At 39.6% G+C, this 21,973-nt stretch overlaps 1 protein-coding gene across 1 annotated transcript; it reads left to right on the top strand.

Moving 5' to 3' along the window:
• The first annotated feature begins 30 nt into the window (after positions 1-30).
• Positions 31-21,108, top strand: LOC110194016 (transmembrane protease serine 12-like). Its single transcript, XM_078156848.1, has 5 exons — positions 31-143; positions 729-927; positions 15,404-15,675; positions 17,726-17,868; positions 20,660-21,108. Exons 1-5 carry the CDS (start codon positions 50-52, stop codon positions 20,909-20,911), a joined length of 960 nt encoding a protein of 319 aa, XP_078012974.1. The 5' UTR covers positions 31-49; the 3' UTR covers positions 20,912-21,108.
• The last annotated feature ends 865 nt before the right edge of the window (positions 21,109-21,973 follow it).

Below are 21,973 nucleotides of genomic sequence, written 5' to 3' on the forward strand. Positions count from 1 at the left end.
CCTCCCATCCTCACCGGTTTTTTTTTTCTCTCCTCCCCACAAAAAAAAAATGGGGCCTTGGTTTGTGAGGGCCACCTTGTGGTTATTATCGGGCAGCTTCGCGTACGCCACCAGGCAGCGGTCGCTCTTGTTAAGGGAGAAGAGTAAGCGGCCCCGCCCGCGCTTCGAGCCGGTCTCCGGGGAGAGTGGGTCTGGCCTGGTCTGGGAAGGAGTGAGGGCGCGGCCCCTCCCCGGCGACCACGGCTGGTGTCCAGCTTTGAAGGGCGTCACCGGGCAGGGGGGAAACGGTGGTCACACCACTGAAGAGTGATGGGCTAGGGCGGCACCGGGGCAGCTTGAAACCACCTATTGGCGCCTCTGGGATCGCAGGCTCAGGAGGCTCGGCTGAGGGCGCTCCATCTGCGCATGCGCCAAGGATGGGACGCCATTGGCCAGCCCCGCTTAAACAATTTCATAGTCTTGCGCCAGACCATTTGTGTTGTACTTTATTAACGTAATGGTGTCCTTTAAAATTAAGATTAAGTAGTATCCGAGTTGAAAAGTGGCATTTCAGAATATTTGCAAATGCATGGTAGGTTCAGCTTGTCTTTTCAGTTTCAAAAAAATGTATTGCATCAATGCAAAGGAGGGGGTAGAGTGTGAATAATTTAGGAATAGAAGACGGATAGATAATCAGCTGATGCTTCATGTCTCCAGTTAAAAATAATGTATCATTTCTGTTTGTATAGATTGTGGGACAGTACCACTGGTGGATGTGATTTCAGGGTCTCGAATTATAGGTGGTCACGATGCTCGTATTGGAGCATGGCCATGGATAGTTAGCCTGCAGTTTGTAAAAGCTTTCAACAAATCCGTTCATTTGTGTGGTGGATCCATAATTAAAGAAAACTGGATCCTTACAGCAGCCCACTGCTTTAAAATTTCTAGGTATGTGTTAAGCATTATTGCATACTATTTTGGTCACAAGTCAAAAGTCTTAAAATGATAATGTTCCTCCCCTATTGGGCTTCTAACCCATTTGTTTTAGGTTGCGTTCTTTAATGACAAGTAAGGCCAGATTGGATTGGAAGGTTCTGTCACAATTTGTAAAGAGTGAGTGACAATACAAAACAAAAAACAACCAACTTCATAGATTTTCATAGTTTTAACTTCATATATGGGACATGGACTAAAGACTGCCCCTTTTGGGGCAAAGAGACTTTTCTTACCAGGAGCCCATACATGGAAAATAAAATCTATTGAGTACACACAAGTAAAAACCAACTTAATTTGGTTAGGACTTCTTTTTAAAAGAGGTTGTGATAAGGATAAAGGGTCTAATTCACCCAAAAGGGTATATTAAGCTTTTTTTTGTTTGTTTTTTACCAGATTCAAGTTATTTTAAAACATACTTTCCATATTTCGGCCAGTTCAAAGATGTGGTGGAGGGAAAGGAAAAGAAATAGGGAAAAGATAGACAGCCATAGAGAGTCAAAATAAGGAGCTTGGAAACCATGCCTTCTACAATATGCTCCTAATTACTTTCTCTTTCAAAACCCCACTTCTGCCCGGGCCCCAAATCCAACACCATCACCACCACAACAACCCAACAAACACCTTGTGCTTTCCCTCTCCATGCGTTCGCTTACCTTGTTTCTTATTCCTAAAGTCTAAGTACAAACAAAAATACATTTATCAAACACCAGCTTCTAGTCTGCAAAGTATTACTTTAGGCCAGAAGTTCTTTACCTTTTTTATATAATAGACTACTTTGGCAATCTGATGAAATCTGTGGATCCCTTCTCAGAATAATGTTTCTAAGTACATGAAATAAAACACATAGGCTCACAAAGGAAATAAATTATATTGAAATACAATGATCAAAATACATATTAAAACAGTTTACAGAATCCAGGTTAAGAACCTCTACTCTTAACACTAAAGAAAATACAAAGTATAGATTTTTGTTCTCCAGGAAACACCAAATCACATGTTGCAATATTATATCATCATCATAATAAAGTGCTATATTGGTTAATAATAAAGTAATATGTGAGGGTCTTGAATTAGGCTTTACAGGATGAGTCAGACTTGAACTGAGGGAGGGAAAAAGGAGGGAAAACATCTCAAAAGTTCTTCAAGGGCAAGGTCCACATCTTATCTATACTCATCAATTTTATGTAGTTTTACACTCTCAAAGCCTTCTCCTTTTTACTCACAAAAGCACTATCCATCTTCTTAGATCTGGACCATTGTATCAGCCTCCTAATTGGATTCCCATTTCCATTCTCATCGCTCTTTCAGTCCATCCACCACAGAACTGCCTAAATAATATTGCTAAAGCGTGAGTCTGTCTGTGCCCCTCCCCTCATCAAGAATCTGCAGTGTTGTACTTGTTATTTAGTGTTTAAAGCCCTTTGAAATCAGTCTTCAGCTTACCTACACCTATTCCACATGGCCCCCTTGATGAATTCTACATTATAGACAAAATGACTTATTTGTGGTTCCCTGAACGTAACATTCCATCCCCTACTTTCATGACTGCACAGACTGCCCCTTTCTCTGAGTGAATTGAAGGAAGCAACTTTACTGCACTAGCAAGACCTTAAAAAAACTAAACCGCAGGAGCTGAGTTTTGGTTTGGGGAAAATTTAGATTCAGGAGATCTCTTAGAGGGTGAAGTGGGAAGGGTCTTCCCTCTCCTCCATTAACCATAACTTCCAGCAGCAGATGCAGGTGAGAGAGAGAGACAGAAAGAGATCCAATCCAGCAATTGGAGAGTTAGTTTGAGAGAATTAAAGAAACAGTTGAAACACAGATGTAGAAATGCATTCACTCAAGGGAGGAAACAGCTTCAAAGAATAGGACCCTTGGCAGCAGAGAAGGAGGCCTGCTATGGAAAAGAGTAGACCCTGGAAACCCAAGATGCTACACCCCAGGAGAACTGTACAAGGACTCTCTGAAGACAGAATGGACTTCCAGCACCTACAGTAACAGGAGTTGTGCGTTGCCTTTGCCTCATAGTATCCTGTTTCACAACCATTATACTTTTTAAATTTGATGCTACACTTTCCATGGACACTGTATTTATTAGAAAGTGTACCCCAGGTTTAAGGGGAGAATGTTTTATAGCTACTGTTTTTTTTTTTACTATGTTATCTTAGCAAACGTTTTTGCTAGGAGTGAATTGTGTATCACACTGTGGGGCCTCCTGAGCTACAGGTTACCTACCCCCAGAACCTAAGGCAGCAGCTGCCCTCTGGGCTCCCAAGCCAGGAGTGTTAAGTCTAAGTTGGGGAAGTAGCCCAGAGGGAGTGTTACAGAGACAATTAAAATAATGTAACAAACATGGATATTTATTTATCAAAATCCTTTAAAATGTCCATATCTGTAACAAAAGAATCATCCTCAAATTGATCCACAATACAGATTGCAGCCAACTTGTGATTGCCTGTCCAATGTGGCTCTTGCTTATATGCTCCTATAAATTCACTGAATATTGAAGGAATTCTTCACTTTCTCCTGAAATGGCAAAGGTACCTGTGGAGAATTCTGTCTGTCAGCCTATCATTTCTCACTTTCACTATGTGACCAGCGTATTCTGTCTTCCCATCAAACATTTCTTTGATTACATCTTTTAATCCTGTTCTTTTAAATTCTTCATTGTTTACATATTGCAGTCTCTGCATACCTATCACAAGCCCTTCCATTTTTAATATGGAAACTGTTGTATTCTGTGTCTCACTGCTACATAACACTGGCACAATGCTGGTATTTAAAAAAATGGGCCGTTTTCTTTACATGGGAAGCTTGAAGTCATTAAAGGAACTTTGCAATTTCCTAAATTCAATCCAGCCTCCTTTTCTCTTCCTGTTCCACTCTGTGCCCAGCTCACTGCCCATCTGTACTGTTGGTCCCAGATATATGTACAGATGGACAAGCTCTATAAACTTGCCATCCAAATGCAGAGTCAGGGCCATACATAGTCTTCATCCGCTCGGTCTTTTCTCTCTGGCTGTTCAGGCCAAACTCTTTTGAATGGTTATGGCTGTCTTCCTGGATGCTCTACACTGTTCCGGGACTTGATGCAACTAGCACAACGTTACCTGCAAACAGAGACATCTGGAGGACCTCGGTATCCGCAGGGGATCCATCTTCAACTTGGACTCTGCACTGAATCTTCTCCATCACAGTGTGAAGACTTTGGGTGAGCATACATCTCCGTGTTTTATGCCTCCTCCGACGTCTGTGATCAGAAGTTCACTGAACTGGGTTATTTGAGTTGTTATATCTTTCAGGGAATCTTGAATGATTTTGATGTATGAATTAGCTTTATTGGAAAAGAACCTCTAAAGCAGTGCATTTATTTACTTTCCCAAATCAAAGGTTTTCCCAGTTAGCAAACAATCAACACAATGAGATCTTACATTCTCTACATCTTTTAGTCAATTGTGAAATGGTAAAGATGTGGCCCATTGTTGACTATCCCTTGTGAAAACCTGTTTGTTCTAGCCTAATACCCTCATTGAAGATCCTCTCAGTTTGTGTATAGTTAAAGTTTTTGTCCGGGTGGATAGGTATAAGAGAATAGGCAGGCAGGGTAGTACTTACTTGTAGTTTCTTAGTCACCTTTTTGTTATTAATAATGTCTGAGTGTGCGTCTATATTTCTGGTGCTTTCCCCACCTTTAGATACCTTGTGTATAAATTCCTTAATGCTTTCATAATTGTGTCTCCTCTGGCATGCATCTCTTCTGTATATACTTAATCTAATCAGGCTCTTTTCCCCATCTTTGATTTCTACTTCTTCTATAGGACAACTATGATGTAGTGGTTCCACTGTCCTTGATGATGAAAACAGATGGTTATAGTAGAACTCTTTATTTTCTTTTTCGTTTTTCCTCTACTTGTCCTCCCTTCTTTTTTTTATCCTTAAATACTCTTGATACGGTTTTGCTTAGTTAGGTCATTAGCCAAGTTTTCTTTTAGACACTTTTTATCATCTTCTGCTTCTCTTTGCTTTATCAGATGATGTTGGTCATGACTGTCTGTCATCTTTTTTTGTAAGATGTTATACATTAATTTATGTTCTAAATTGGCTTTGACTTTGGACAACAATTAAACTTGCATATAAAATTATTGTAATTGATGTTTTTTTAAAAAACATAGACTTTTAATTTCTGTTATTTTAATTTTTTTAATTTTACTTTCAGCTCCAAATTCTTTCCTTTCTACCTCTCCTCCCTTCCACCATTGAGAAAGCAAGAAAAAAAAACCATTACAAAAATGTATAGTCAAATAAAACAAATCCTCACATTAGCCGTGTCCAGAAAACAAACATATGCCTTAGTTGTACTCTGAGTCCATCACCTTTCTATCTGAAGGTACTCATGTTTCATCATGAATGTACTCTGGAAAGCAAACAAGTTAACCTTGTTTAAGCCCTTATAATTGCTTGTTTATGCTTACCTTTTTATGTTTCACTTGATTTCTGTGTTTGTATGTCAGATTTTCTATTCAGCTTTGGTCTTTTCATCAGAAATTCTCGGAAGTCATCAATTTCTTATACTCAGTTTTACTGGGTAAGTTATTCTTGGTTGTAAACCTAGATATTTTGCTTTTTAGAATATCACATTCCAAGCTCTCCTCTTCTTTATGCTGGTGGCTACTAAAAACTTATGTGATCCAGACTGTGGATCCTTAGTACTTGAATTATTTTTTTGCCTGTTTATAGTATTTTTTTCTTTGGCTTGGGAACTCTGGATTTTGGATGTAATATTCCTGGAAGTTTTCATTTTGGGATTTCTTTCAGGAAGTGACTGACTGGTAGATTCTTTTTACTTTTTTCTAAGAGATCTGGGCAGTTTTCTTTTGTGATTTCTTGGTGTATTTTATCTAGACTCTTTTTTAGTTATAGCATTCAGGTAGTCCAGTGAGTCTTACATAATGCATCCTTCATCTGTTTTCTGAGTCTTTTTTTTTTATTGCCATGAGATACCTTACATTTTCTTTTATTTTTTTTCCAGTCTTTTGACTTTGTTTTAATATTCTTTGTTATCTCATGGAGTCATTAATCCCTATTTTGTCCATTGTAATCTTCAAGGAGTTAGTTTTTGGACTTCTTATGCCAAACTGTTAATTATTTTCCTAAATCTTTCATAGCTCTCATTTTTCCCATATATTTAAAATAATTTTTAGCTCCTTTATAAAAACTCTAGCTTAATCTCTTCTGGTTTGTATCAAAGCTTCATTTTTCTTTGAGGCTTTGCCTCAAATTTTACCTCAAATATTTTTGAATTATTCTCTTCGAGGCTTGTAACCTAAGCTTCCCTGTCATTGTACTAGCCCTTTATGGTGGGATTCTTTTTGTGTTTGATCATTCTTCCAGCCTAGTTCTTAACTTTGGACTTGATGTTAGGGTTAGACTCTGTGTACTTCTACAGGGGATGTTTGGGCTGAGCTTTTCTCCTGTTGTACCCTTCTGCTGTTTTCTTAGGGTACTGAGGGTCTTGTTTTTTCAGTTCTCAGGGGATGATCAGGCTGGGGTCCTTCACATTTAGAGCTTACAAAGTGATATGATCTGGAGCAGTCTATTCATTGCTTTTCTGGTTTGAGCTCTGCAAGTTCCTGACCCAAGTTTGAGTCAGAACAAAACCTCTGTGGGCTTATACCTGACTGGAAGTTTCAGTAGACTGTTGGACTCAGCCACTATTAGCCTGCTGGGAAACTCTGCAGGTTCTGAATGACAGAACTCTAGGTTCCTCTTTGATCTAGATTTCGCCTCTCATTATTTACTATAGGCTGGAATATATACCTGGGCTGGAGGCTAGTACTGAGTCTCTGCTCTGCTCCCGTGACCAGAACTACACATCTGCTGTTGTTCTTTGCTCAGTACACAGCTAAGATGGGAAACCGCTTATCTCCACCACCCCTAAGGATAGGTCTGTTGCTCAGTGTGCCCTGGATCTGTGACCCAGAACTGGGTAGTGAGGGACAGAGCTGCCAGTTGGCACCCAGTCCTCGCTGTGTTCAGGGATCCCCTGGGATCTCTTTCTGTCTTAGCACTTCTTGCCTTGGCCTTCTTTCAGTCCCTGGGTCTTGGCATGTTCTGCACACAGCCTGCATTCTTGGTCAGACCCTATCCCAAATGTCTGGATTCTCTCCCAACCTATCAGCCTTGCACTAGCCGCTCTCTCCTCTTTTTCTTATCTGTGCTCCTTGGGGAACGAGTTCAACTCTACACGGTCCTTTTGACAACCTTCCCCCCTTTTCGTGTTGCTCATTGTTCCCTGACAAGCCTCATCCTCGGATCATTCTCACGCTCTGCTTGCTGCCTTTACTCTCATACTTTGCTGAACAAAGTGAAGGAAATCATGCCACTGTTCTGACCGGATCCACAACGCATTTATGTTAGATAACCTCGAACCTGGGCCCTCACTGATACTAGGCGATCACTCTACACCTCCCTAATTAACTTACTATCCCACTCCCCACAGTGGCTCATCCAAGCCTTTTATTTTTTCCTTAAACTTCTCCCTCAACGCTCTCAGCTAAGAATTTTGTCTCATATTTTACTGAAAGAATTGAGGCCATTCACCATGAGCTCTCATACTATGAGGGAACAGGTCCTTTAACCCTTGGATGCTGCCAGACAGTGAGAGAGACAGACAGAGAGAGAAACTGTCCCAAAATTGCACTTCTAAAGACGCAGCCCAACTATGTAGCCATTGGGAAAGAGGCTGCTCCCCCCACATGGTCAGGAAATGAAGGCTGACTTCACTCAGAAGCAAGTCCCTGCTGTCCCCGACTTGGGTGCTTCTGTCTTTGGTGATATGAGTATAAGCCAAAGCTGAGTTACACATATAACATAGCCATTGAATTCAATTCAGCAAACATTTGTCAAGCACCTGTTGTGTGCAAGGTATGTTGCTACTCACTGGTAATACAGAGACAAAAATGAAACAGTCCTTGCCTTCCAGGAGCTTACATCTTACTGGGGAGAAGCAAGTATACAGAAAAATAAATACAAAATGTATCTCAGCCTTCTCTGGGCATCCTCAGTTCTCATAGGGAAACCCCTGAAGGGCCTTTGGAGCACGCTCAGTTTGCCTTACATGAAACCTATTGTGTCCCTACTATATCTCCTGGCATTTTTACTTAAACATTTCCTTGGACATAGTCTCATGGTGTGGTTACACAATTGCTTAAGGAGAGAGGCCTCACCTAATAAACATTTATTAGCTGCATTTTGTGTGTAGAGCACTGCATTAGACATTAAGTGAGAAACGGGGTAGAGAGCATGGTGCAGTAGGAGTACCATCAGAGGACCTTGGTTTGAATCCCAGTTCTGCTAGTTACTCTAGTATATCTGTATGACTGCGGGTAAGTCACTAAGCCTTGATTTCTTCATCAGTAAAATAAGAGAGTTGGATGAATTGACCCTCTTAGTCATCTAGCATTTGTTAAGCTCCTACTGTGTGCCAAGCAACAGGCTGAGCTCTGGGGATACAAAGAAAAGCAAAAACAAATGACTGTGTACCAACAAGCTATAAGCAGGATAAATTGGAGATAATCAATACAGGGAAGGTATTCTTATTAAGAGGGATCAGGAAAGGCTGATCCCATCTTGTAGAAGAAGGTGGGACTTTTAGCTGAGAGTAGAAGGAAGTGAGGAAAGGCTGGAGGCAGAGATGAGGTTAGAAAGAATTCCAGGCATGGGGAGCCCTCAGAATCAGAAGATGGCCAATTCCTCTTAGTTCTAGTGACTTTCCTCTGTTAATTATTTCCCATTCTGTGTATAGCTTGTATATACATATATAATTTGTTGGTTGTTTCCCCCATTAGATTGTGAACTCCTTCAGGGCAGGGACTGTCTTTTACCTCTTTTTGTATTCCCAGCACTTAACACAGTGCCTGGCACATAGTAGGTGCTTATTAAATATTGATTGATTGATTGAAATGGAGTGTCTTGGGCTAGGAACAGAAAGGAGGTCGGATGAGGCTGGTTTGAAGAGTATTTAGAGAGGACATATATGTGAAGTGTAAGAAGATGGAAGGGTAGGAAGGGACCAGGTTATGAGGTCTTTGTAAGCCAAACAGAATGTTTTATATCTGATCCTGGAGGCCACAGGGAGCCACTAGAATTTATTTAATGGGAGGTGGGGAGTAGGGTGAGGAGTGACATGGTCAGACTGGCGCTTTAGGAAGATCATCTGGCTGGCTGAGTGGAGCATGGACAAGAGTGGTGAGAGACTGGAGGTAGGCAGACCAAGCAGTGGGCCATTGAGATGGTCCAGGCGTGAGGTGAGAAGGACCTGGGCTAGGGTGATGGCAGTATCAGAGGACAGTATGGCGGTATCAGAGGTTTATATGAGAGATGTAAGAAGGCAGAAACAATAGGACCTGGCAGTTGATTGGATATGGGAGCAGAGCAGTGAGAGATAGGGAGGAGTCGAGGATGATCTCTAGGTTGTGAGTTGGAGGGACTGGGAGTGTGGTGGTGCCTTCCACAGAACAGAGAAGTTAGGAAGAAGGGAAGGTTTGAGGGGAATGGCAAGCCGACATCCTCACTCCAGAGCTATTCTGCTTGTACTCAGTGACTGGTCCTAAAGGAAGTGTGAGCTGTGGATCCTAGGAGTACGATGGTTTCGATGGTTTCGTTCCTATCCCTGCTGGAGGGAGGATTCAGATCGTGAATATCCTAGAACTCCCGGCTCTCCAATCTGTTTATGGTTGGAGCTCAGGAGAGCAGATACAGATCCTCATTAAATGTTTATGTTTCATTATGCATTGGTAATTTACCTGCTCCTGGGTGGTTACTAGAGAGTGGTTGCTTTTCATTCCTCATCCCCACCTCTCTCCACAGGGTGGCACCATTTGTGCTTGAGGCAGCATGGGATAGTAGAAGAGCATTGGACCTGTAGACTAGAAGACCTGGTTCAAATCCTGCCTGCAGCATTTATTCGCTCTATAACCCTGGGCAAGTCACTTCATCTCTCTAGCCTCAGTTTCCTCATCTGTATAATGAGGAACTTGGACTCAGTAACCTTTACAATCCCTTCCACCTCTAAATCATGCTGTTTATTTGCTTTTTGATTCTATGTGAAGAGTAAAAATACTGCAGGCAGCATTCTGTTATATGTATCTAGTTCCGGTGAAACCCAGTGCCATTGTGGCAAGGTTGCTTTACTAGCACTCATTGAAATGCTGAATTGAATTGAAATAATACATTGAAGTACCACAGTTCTAAAGGAGGTCAGGATAGTCGTTGGGTGGGGGCTCAGACCTGTAAGCACACACATGCCTCTAAACAACAGGTGGTACTGCCCTATAGAGAAAGGTGAAAATGAGGAATAAAAGGTCACTGACTCTCTAGTAACCACAGAAAGAATGGTGCTGAGTTAGCACTTCCATCCTAGCCAGGAGCGGGTAAATTACCAGGACAAAAGTGGAGCTCACCAACGAATATCTATTAATGCCACCTCATAACCTGGTGATTAATTAGCATTTCTTCAGAATGCCAACATTTGTGGGATTGAATAACCAATAATTGCTGGTTATAGGAACAGAGATTAAGTCTAAGGAGGTCAGTATCATATTAGGAAGTAAGATGTAGAGAATGTCAAGAAGCTGTCTCACTTGATTCCCCACCCCCAACTGTCTCTCTTTTGTGGCAGGTATATGTATATCCCACATGTTGGGGTGGTCATGGTTTGGACCTGCTACGTTATATCTCCTCAGAGATCCTCATCTTCTGCTGAGTCAGGATGGAAGCAGAGAATGTGAATTCAGAGATCTTTTGAGATGTGAAATGGGAGAACTGAAAAGTATGAGCTTTATTTATTCTTATTTAGCTTTATTTATTTATATTGGATGAGTTTTATCTTAGTACAGGAAGCAAGGTCCTAAAATTGGGTAGTGGAGAGGGGCTAGAGATGGATGCTTGAGAAGAGTTAGGAGGTTGGGAATAGTCTCATTGGCAAATGTGATGAGTCAACAGTAAGTGAATAAAGAAGTTATTATGCACCAGAAAGGGCCCAGGTGAATTTAGATAGAATGAATTTATAGTGGACCCAGTCATAATTCAAAGAATTTTCATAGTAGCAGTTAACTAGGTGCAGTTTAGCATAGTACATTCAGAGGGCAAGGTCTTCCAGATTAGAGACAAGTTTTTATTGTAAGCTAGCCCTGGAGTCAAGTGATTAATGGGGTCAGGATTGGATAGGAGTGCAAGTGAAGCTAGAACAGAGGTGACAAACTCAGAAGTAAGGTGAGTTAGGGCACCAGGAGGTGAAGAATGAGTTCACTGAGAGTTAAAGAGTTAGGAGATGGTAGTCAGTGAAGGAAAATTCAGAATCAAAGATTTAGGAGGTAGAATTGTTCTGAGTAAGGTGAGTTGTAAGCCACGCCCTCTCCCTTCACCTCCTTGGGTGGATGAAGTATACAACCTCTTGCTGAAGAAGTAGCCCTTCAATCTGTGTTGGGTTTCCCCCTTGAATTTCATCAATCTCTAGGTGATAGAGAAAAAGAAGTATGAAACTAAATAGGGGATTATCATAAATGGAGTAAAAGAACTCACCTAAGATGTTCTGCTCGTGAGGGACTCTCAAAAGATGGTGTGGTAGGAGCAGTATTTGTTCCATCAGTGAAGCTGCTTTTTCCTCAGAGGTATTGAAATCATCCTTGAGACTTACGTGGATCAGGGACCAAGACTCAGGCTATTGACATAACTTAGGAGTAGACTAAGTCCAAAAGCCAGCACAGGAGGAGTTAGAAGCTTATTTCCTCAGGTCTGACAAGCAGCCAGCAGGGCCAGCATAAGCTGGGAAGCTGCACTCTGCTGAATCCATGGTCTATCTTTGTTAACTATCCTTTCCAGCCTTTTGTTACAAGCATTTCATTTCTTCCCCATTTTGAACCTTAAGCCCCATGAACACCTTACACCAGATGGAGGGGCTGCACTTTGGATTGGTCACTGGGTTTATCTTTCATTCTCTGGCCATTCTGGGCTTGGAGCTGATAACTTACAACTTGCTGGTGTAATTCTGGCATTCTGGCTGGCAGTGACCTTGGGAGAGGATGTCTAGAAAGAAACCCATAAAAGAAGCTGAAACATTGGAGCTGCCAGAAGTCTCCAGGAGCACCATCCAGAAAACAAAACTCTCTTGCAGGCTGCCCAGGACTTTCAAGTAGCAGTTGCTCCAATGATGTCCAGGGAGTGTGGGAGTTCATGGTAGTGAGATGATTTTCTCCTCTTCCTCCCCACCACCCTCAACAAACATTGAATTTAGGATGTTTGAGAGCTCTTCCACGTAAAGGTGCAACAGACCATCAGGAGTGGAGATCAGACGAATGACACAACACTAGGATGAGTTCAAGATGTTGTATTGATACAGCCAAGCAGAATATCAGCGGACGTGAACAGAGATTCAATTAGGAGCAGAGACAAATGTAGCCTCCCTTGCCATTTACCATTCCATAGGGATAGCAGCAGAGTGATGGCCTGGATATGCAGTGGGGTATGTGTTCAGGTCAAAGACCTAGAGCTCCTAAATGCTGGGGCTTAGGGAAGGGTTTCCAGACACAGTCCTGCCATGGAAGCTGCTTTGTCACTGGTGGAGTGATGGGGTCAACGGATGCTATTGGGGAGCTCTAATAGGGGTTCTCTAAAGATTGCCTAATAAAGAATCAGGAAGGCTCAGAATATGGCAGCCCTCAACACTTGAAAGTTGGAATTTTAACCACATCTACAAGCTTGTGGAAGTGTTTTGGCAGCCAGTCTGATCTAGGACTAAGTGAGGCTAAGACCTTAAGCATAAGAACATTGTTATTATGTTTGGGGAATCAGAGAAGGGAACCAGAGACTCCTCTGGCTACTTGCTGTCTTTCCCTGGGAGAACAAAGAAGAAACCTGATGCAGAAGACGGTAGGGCGTGTAGTGATGAAAACGAGGACATTAAATGGAGCACCTTCTAGCCTGGGAGTTTAAAGTTCATGTTCCTTTTGTTTTCACTGTAGTAAAAATTCCATGTAATCTGTAGATCACACTGAGAGTGTGATCCGGTGGGATGAAGGTGACAAGAAGCTGTGGGAATTGTTTCGTTGTTTGAATGTCTGAATCCCTCCATAGGAGTCTAGGGGCACTAAGGAAAAAACTGTGGGGATATCTATGTATGCACATAGCAAATGAGACCAGTTGTACTGCCTCGAGGCTTGACTAGCTAGAGCCAGACTCTTACAGTGGCAAGTTTGATCCTAGTTAAGTGAATTGAGGCAGCTCAAACCTAGGGTGCAAAGTTGGTTGTTCCAAAATGACATCACTAAGCTAGAGTCAAGTTACAGTGTGTCCAGCTGTGGCTGATCGGACCAGTACAAGCTCAGAATGCTCTACCACTGGTCAGGCATAAATAGTCCATGTGAACATTTGGGGTGGATTCTCTAAATTTGCACATCTCGTGTTTCTTTGGAGCTGCTTCAATTCTGCTTTGCTCATAGAGCCCAGCACCTTCTCTGATGAGGGCACCTCGTGCTGGGCGGTCCTGTTTCAGTGTCTCCCACGTCACATGAGCAATTCCAAAGTTCTTAAGAGAGACTTTGAGAGTGTCCTTCTTTCCCTGCTTCTGACCACCATGTGAATACTCTCAAGTGTTTGCTTGACCTTGCAAAGTAGCCATTCCCTAAAGTGTGTCCAGTGAACTAGGAGTTTTACCCATTTCCCCCTAGTTGTTAAGAGGTAGAAGTCAAAGGATTTGAGGAATAAAGTTGTTTTTAATTTAAAAATCAGATTAGTTGAAACTTTTATGTTTCTTTTTCAAATACAGAAAGAATCTCAAGAGAAGTTGCTTTTTACTTGTGTGTCTACAGGAGTATAGTGGGTAGAGGACTGAACCTGGAGTCAGCAAGAACTGGGTTCAGGTCTCACCTCTGACACATACTTGTTAGGTGACTGTGGGTAAACCATTTAACTTCTTGGTGCCCCAGGCAGTTCTCTAAGATTTAGGAAGTTTCCACACTAGGGAGTTCCCAGCACAGATGAAATTATAAATCTAGGCAAAAACAAAACAAAGCAAAAAACCTTAAATTAATCTTCCTGTGGTTGGTGAACCCCAGTAGCTATAATTCTGTACCCTTGCTTAGACCTTTGCCTTCAGGGCCATCACCAATTTTCTTGACTTTTGTCTCGCCACTGGACTTTGATGACTTTGGAAGAAAGAGTGAGGCTGATGACTTTGTACAACTCTGCCTCACTTAAATCCAATTCAGGAGTAAGTCAAGACATCACCCGTGATGTCATTGGTCTTCTTCAAAAATGAAGGGTGAGCAGCTACGACAACAATATGATAGTCACAGTAGCCTGGAGTTGGAGGGGAGTTGGTCTTCAGACTGTGTAAATTCAGTCCATGGACTAAAGAGTTCCCATCCCTGGTCTGGGTTGTAGGATACATGGGTTATTGAAAGAACCCACTAAGGACTTCAAAAAGTCAGAGCATTTGGCACATCAGACGTGGCTTACTGCTGGATACAATCTATAGGGAAAGAAAGTCAACTATAAAATCCATTCCAGGAATAACACGTTCTAAATGAGGTTAAAATATTTGAACCTATGGGAGATATCCCTTATGATGGAGAGGCCCCAAAGGAAGAGGAACACTGAGAAGTACTCTGAAGTTGTCTTTTTTGTCTAGACTGAGATTGTGGCATGGTTATAATAATCTCACTGATTCTTATGGACAGTGATGGAATGGGGTAAGGAAAGTTATTCTGAGAGATATGCCATTTTGATGGCCATCACTGCTACTGTAATCCAGAAAGAAGAGAGTTATTTGTGGAGTACAAGTGTCTGTACCCTCCCATTCTATATCTCCTCATTTTTCCAACTATGTTTTATCTTTCTTCTTTAGTTCCTCTACTACATTGCCTCATTAATCTTTGCTGCCTTCTTTGGTTTTATACAGATTTATTTTCTTTTCCTGTACTTCCTTCTTTCCCTTAAAATTAAAGACGTATTAAATATTTCATCAGTGATTTTAGAGACACTATAAGGTCATTAAATTCTGGAATCCCAGAGTTGTAAGGGACTTCAAAGATCATCTGGTCCAACCCCCATCTATGAAACATGAATACCATCTGTAAAATCCCTAACAAGTGGTTGCCCGGCCTCTCTGCTTACACACCTTCAGTAGTGGGGAATTTATAGAACATAGAGAAAAGACTGTAAAATGCTTTCAATGACCATTGAAAAAATATTTTGGTGATTTTGCTTTTTTTATTTGTATATTTGGTGTGTCACCATATACACTTTTTTTTTAAAATAAGAAAGCTATGTAAGCTAACACTACGAAGTAAAAAAAAAGTCAGTAAAGTATTGAAACATATGCTTTAGTTAAATATGCAATGGTATAATAAGGGCATTTGCTTTATTACAGACAGCCAGAATTATGGATAGCTGTGATTGGAGTTAACAGTATTTTACAGAACCCTATGAAGGATAAGAAAATACAAATTGATTTCATCATCATCCATCCAGAATTCAAGCATAATACTTTTGAAAATGACATTGCACTGATTCATTTAAAAGATGCTGTGACTTATAATGACTTTGTTCAGCCCATTTGTTTGCCATTTTTTAATGATATGCCAACATTAGATGATACCAAACGGTGCTTCATAAGTGGTTGGGGGAAAAGGACAGAAGAAGGTAAATATTGACTTGATTTTATTGATGTGTGATAGACTTTTAGTTTAGTTAGTGGATTAAAAACAAACCTTAAGCTTGATTCCCTTTTTAACAGTTAGAAAGTATGATTTTCCTGCCTCCTCAGGTTGCATTCATCCTTTTAAATCTCAAGGATCACATGACTGACCAATGTGGGGATTGGTTAATCTACATCTTTTACCTTTAATCCATTTAGTGGTAGAAATGCACAGTCTCCCCTCTCAAAAGGATGCAAAGCAGCACTTTTACCTCACATCTGATCTGGGAGACGGTATGTTGTTTGTGTTATATTTCCATGGTTTCCATGCAAGACTGTACCATGGAAGCAGGTGGAAATACAAATGTCCCAATGTAAACAAAGGTATTTAATTTTAATGTAAGAAATTATAAACTCTCAAAAAAAGTCAGAGTAGCACTTCTTCTACAATGTAGAAAGTCAACTGTAGATCATCTAGAATTTATTATAGACTAATATACAAATGTAAGAGAGAGAAGAAAGAATCAACAGTATTTAGTGAAAATTAGAAATGGGGTAGAATGCGGTGAGGAGCAAAGAATTCAAAGTGACTATAAGATCAGGAGCTTAGCAGAACGGGAGAAATGTTTGTGCCATTAATGCTAGCAGGGACATTGGAAGAAGATGAAGACTTCAGTTGACAGCTTGTAATATTTCAGCTGTTGGTTTCTCCAGGCCCCAAGCAACTCTCTAAGGGACTCAGTCACGAAGAAGAGGCTGATATGCTGTGATAGAGGAAGTTCCTCGCTGGGAGCTCCATATACCGATGAAATCACAGATTTGGTCAAAAACCAAACCAAACTGACCAATTACAAACCTCAAACAATATTTCAGATGTTGGTAGGAAATCCAAGTAGAGATGAGAAGTCAATTGTTCCTGTCTTCCTTATTGGTTATTCTAGGTCACAGGAACCATTCTCTCTATCTTAGATCTGTGAGTCATGTAGCTTTCATCTAGACACACACATGGCATTTTCTAGGTGACTTTGGCAACAGTGTGTGAAAGGCAGGGAAGTCAGGTCTATAGCTGCTTCCCTATAGGTTCTTCTTCTCCTCCTTGGGGAAGCAGAAAAAACAGCATGAATCTGTCTTTAAGTGGTAGGTACTTGGAATGTGTCATTCTGGCAGTATTTTTTGGATTCAGGAAGTAGCAAAACTGGAAGGTGTATAAGTAAATTCATGTTTTGTTCCTTAAGTAAATTCGCTTACCTTTCTTTGTGTCATTGACAAATTTAATTCAATCATTTATTCAACAAATGTTTAGTGCCAACTGTTAAAAGTAGTGCCTGGCATAGTGGATAAAAGGCTGGTCTAAGAGACAGGAATCAATCAATCAAGTATTTATTAAGCTATGTACCTACAAAGTGTCAGGTGCTGTGTTAGCTTATTTTGCAGTAAGTGCTAGGGATACAAGTAGAAAGAATGAAACAATTCCTACTCATGAGGAGATTACATTCTAACGAGATAACAGAAAGTACATATAAAAATATATATACATATATACACATGTACATATAAAAATATATATACATATACTGTATGAATTTAATATAACTGACTTATAGAAAGTTGTTAACTGCAGAGTAGGTTGGAAGGGAGGGCAATAGTAGTCAGGCGATTGAGAAAGACTTCATGTAGAAGACGGTGTTTGAGCTGCATCTCAAAGGAAGGCTGTGAGGCAGAGGTGAGGGGGAAGATTGTTTCACACATGTGGGACAACCAGACAAAGATACACAGATGGAGATAGAATGTTGTGGGTGAGGAGCAGAGATCAGAGTGTAGGAAGGGGAGTAATGTCCAGTGGGGCTGGAAAGATATATCAGGGAAGACACAGGTTCAAGTCATGCCTCTGACATTCTAGCTAAGTAACCATGGGCAAATCACTTAATCTCTTAGCTTAGATGCTGAGGAGTGGCTGAGAAATGAAATCTGCTAAATACCAAGATTCTTAGTTCACCTCTTGTTGAAAAAAAAAGGACTGATGTCTTAAATTGTATATGGATTTTTGTTCTATAGGTACACTGACACCTTTATTACAAGAGGCTGAAATACATGTTATTCCTTGGGATGTATGTAATGCAGTAGGAAGTTATTCAGGAAGAGTTCCTAATACTTCATTTTGTGCAGGTGAAAGTTGTGGAAATGTTGATACTTGCATGGTAAGACTTTAGAATTTTAAAATATTTAAGATCCTTTAAAATATAGAATACTGATATAATTTTCCAGGAGATTTTGGGCTGGTGACGGATGCAGTGCTCTTGTAAAGTATCACTCCACGCAGAGGCATTATGTCCCCCTGAAGAACTCTAGGTCTGGGTTCTTAAGACCAGGTTCATTCCTGGGGAGTCTGACCCCAAAGAGAGGCGATTCAGGTTTTTTGTTTGTTTGTTTTTTCCTTCTGTGCCCTATGGATCATTATGCCCCTACCTCAGAGTCCTAGGGACAAACTCTTAAATAAAGCTTAGGGATGGCACATATTTAAGTTCTTCCCAGAAGAAATCAACAGGGTCCCTTCTAGAAAAGTTACTCATTGTATAGGTTTAGGGCAGCTATGTATTTCCTTCACCACCTTAGAAATGCTTAAAATCAAAAGACTTCTAAGCATTCAGTCACAAATATTTAAAACATGAAACATTGGCCTATTACTCAATGAAAGAAGAAAAGGACCCATATGTACAAATATATTTATAATGATTCTTTTTGTATTGGCAAAGAACTGGAAACAACTGGGGTGTACATCAATTGGGGAATGACTGGACAAATTATGGTATATGAATATAATAATGATGTCATCAGAAGTTATAAAAAGGATGGCTTCAGAGACTCCCGGGAAGACTTAATGAACTGATGCAGAGTAAAGTGAGCAGAACCAGGAGAACAATTTATACAATAATGCTATAAAAGCAAACAACTTTGGAAGACTTAAGAATTATCATTGATGCATTGACCAGTCATCATTCCAGAGAACCTAGGATGAAACATGCTACTTACCTGCTGACAGAGATATAATGGACTTAGGATGTAGAATGAGATAAATATTTTTTGGATATAGCCAGTTTAGGAATTTGCTCTACTTTACTGCATGTTTTTATTTGAGTTTTGTGTTTTGGTTTTTTTTTTTTGGTTCTTGTTGTTTTTCAAAAGAGAAATGAAATAAATTTTTTGTTGACCAAAAAAAGTTTAAAAAATTATTCTAGATATTGCTTGCCTTTGAAGTCTTCTTTTTTTCAAACAATAAGTTTGTGTTTATAGAATATGCAATTTTGGGGTCCAATCTGATTATTTTTAAAAAGTTTTTTATTTTGAACAATATTTTGAACAATTTTGAAATTTTTCCTTTGTTGTCTAAAAAAAATCTATGCTGATATTAATGGAAATTTCTTAAAATGTCTTTAAATGTCTCATTCTATATGTACAATCCATCACCTCTTCATCAAGAAGTGAGAAGCATGCATCATCTCTAATCTTCTGGAGTTGTGACTGGTCTTTATATTGATCAGAGTTTTTAAGTCTTCCAGAGTTAGTGTCCTGTCCAATGTTATAGTCAGTGTAATAATTGTTCTCTTAATTATTCTCACTTTACTCTGCATTATTTCATACAAGTCTTTCTAAATTTCTTTAGTAAATATGTAGCACTTCTTTTTCAGTTGACAGCCATTAAAAACCAAGTACTGAAATAAATTGAGGTTAGAACCAGGCCTTCAAATCACTGTATCACCAAATGTTAAGCCAAGATTTTCAGAAATAATGAAGAATCTGTCCCTTTTCTCTTAGCACAATAATATTACATTCATATACCATAATTTGTTCAGGCATTCCCAGTGATGGGTACCCATGTTGTTTCTAGTTCTTTGCTCTGACAAAAAATGCTGCTATAAACATTTTTTTGTATATATAAGTTCTTTACCTCTATCTCTGATTCCTTTTGAGTATAATCCTAGTAAGGGTATCATTTGGGAAGGATACAAACAGTTAAGTGAATTTTGGAGTATAATTCCAAATTGCTTTTCAGAAATGCTTGGACCAATTCATAGGTTCAGCAACAAGTCTGTCTTCCTACAGCCCTTCCAGCATTTGTCATTTTCACCAATCTGATGGATATGAGGTGGAACTAAAAAGTTGTTTTAATTTGCTTATCTTTTTGGTATTTATTTGTTGTATTTTTTAAATGATTGTTGATAATTTACATTGTACTTATTTTGAGAATTGCCTATTCCTATCCTTTAATCATTTATCTATTAGGGAATGGCTCTTGTTTTTATCTATCTTTATCAATTCATTATGTATCTTGGATATAAGCTCTTTATCAGAGAAATTTGCTACAGTGCCTGGGCCACACAGTATATCCTCAGTATATATTCCTTGGTCACAGGTGTTCTCTCTGTGTGCCCTCTCTCTAATTGGGAACATGTGGGAGAGTATATCCTCATTTGCTTGTATGGATATGACTTTATCACTTTATTTGCTATGCTGTTCACATTAACTAAGTGTCCTGTTGTTGTCTGGCAAAAGTAAACACGTTATTAGGGGTTCATGAGCCATGATTTTTAGTAGCTTCTGACTCATAGAGCGCCTCAGAGATATAGCAACACGTATTGGAGCTCCAGGTACTATAATGGGGATAATATTTGCATTATCTATTTCCCAGAATTAGTGTTAGAATTAAATAAGATAATGTATGTAAAACTTTGTAAAGTGCTGGGTGTCAGCTATTATCATTCGAGATCAAAACCATGTAGGTGGAAAGCTCATCTCTAACCTGACCTTGAAGAACCTCCCATTAAAGAAGAGATCACAAAAGAAAGAGATATTAGTAGATTGAGGATAAGTAGAACGTGCCTACTTTAATAACTTGGTATTATGTAGTATGTTACTAACAGTCTACCTTTTTTGCAACTTAAGAAAGGTAATTGAATTGACTAACTGTATTTGGGGTCCTTTTTTTCATAGGGTGACAGTGGAGGTCCTTTGATGTGTTACTTTCCAGAAAATGAAAGATTTGTTCTAATGGGTGTTACCAGTGCTGGAGCTGGCTGTGGCAGACCACTTTTCCCTGGCATTTATACTGAGGTTCAGTTATATGAAACATGGATAGAAAATGAGTGGCAGCAGGAAGTTTCCATAATCAAAAATGAAATGAATATTGTACAGGGAAAGATTATAATAATTATGGTATTTATCATCTTATTTGTGCCCATATAAAGTGGCATTAAGGCCAAGGTAATGTATCTTCTTCACATCTTCATGTCACATAATTATCTGAGTTTTGCATATCAGCATTTCTTCTTGGTATGAAAGAGTCCTGACAGGTTAGGTATACAGTTTAAATTTGATACTGAACCATATTTTTTTTTATATTTCTATATTGTTTCATTATGTAATAATACTTTATAATACTCCCCCCCAGTTTATATCAAATGTATATTTCAACATGTGCTTTATAATGTATGTAATTATCTAACATATAGTATATATAATAAAGTATATATAATGATTTTTTTAAAAAAATTTTTTCCCCTCTAGTCTAGACCTGTGATTTAATTGTTACAGGGAACTCTGAGCATGGAAACTCCTTCCATTGCTACAGGTCATCAACTCCCCTGTAATTTATATAGTGTTTGTTGTCTAGGGTCCTGAGAGTGACTTACTTGCTCATGGTCACATAGCTAAGTATGTTTCAGAGGAAATAAATTCAGTTCTTCTGCCCTATAGGCTAGCCTTCTATTCATATACCTTGCTTTCCCCAAGTACATTTGTTACATATATCTTAAACACTAGATTTTATTTTATCCAAATAAGAAGTAACCTTTTGTGGTTTATGAATCTTGTGACTGTTGTCTTGCCACAGAGGTAGGTGTTTATTATTTTAATTCTAGGTGAAGTATTTTAAGACAGTTCATTTGGAGTTATCTATGCTCAGAGAGAGGGAGAAGTATAGGTAACCCAAAAGAATAGAAAATTCAAATACTCTTTCAGTTTGATTTCAGAATATATTATATGATTTGGAGTTGGAGTTTTTGTTTTTGTAGCAGCAATTTACCTTTATAAGTATGTTTGGCTGAAGCCAATATTAAAATTATGTCCTTTGTCCATACCAGGGTCATCCCTAACATCAAAAAGAAACGGCTCAGCAGTGTGCTGGGAATGCAAATCGTGAGCCAACCTAAAACCAAACCGCGGGATTCATTCTTCATATGTAACATACAGACAATTAAAAACCATTTGCATTAATATAACCTGCCAGGTGTCCCAGTACTAGGAGAT

Source organism: Phascolarctos cinereus, unplaced genomic scaffold (genome assembly GCF_003287225.1).
Source record: "Phascolarctos cinereus isolate Bilbo 61053 unplaced genomic scaffold, phaCin_HiC Scaffold_1;HRSCAF=81, whole genome shotgun sequence".
In the NCBI taxonomy this organism is placed as follows: Eukaryota; Metazoa; Chordata; class Mammalia; order Diprotodontia; family Phascolarctidae; genus Phascolarctos; species Phascolarctos cinereus.

Bases quoted from the DNA above. Each gene is read 5' to 3' on its own strand.
- LOC110194016 (XM_078156848.1), top strand. From the start codon at position 50: ATGGGGCCTTGGTTTGTGAGGGCCACCTTGTGGTTATTATCGGGCAGC. The intron at 144-728 runs GTAAGCGGCCCC...CTGTTTGTATAG, and splicing joins GCTCTTGTTAAGGGAGAAGA to ATTGTGGGACAGTACCACTG. The intron at 928-15,403 runs GTATGTGTTAAG...GCTTTATTACAG, and splicing joins CACTGCTTTAAAATTTCTAG to ACAGCCAGAATTATGGATAG.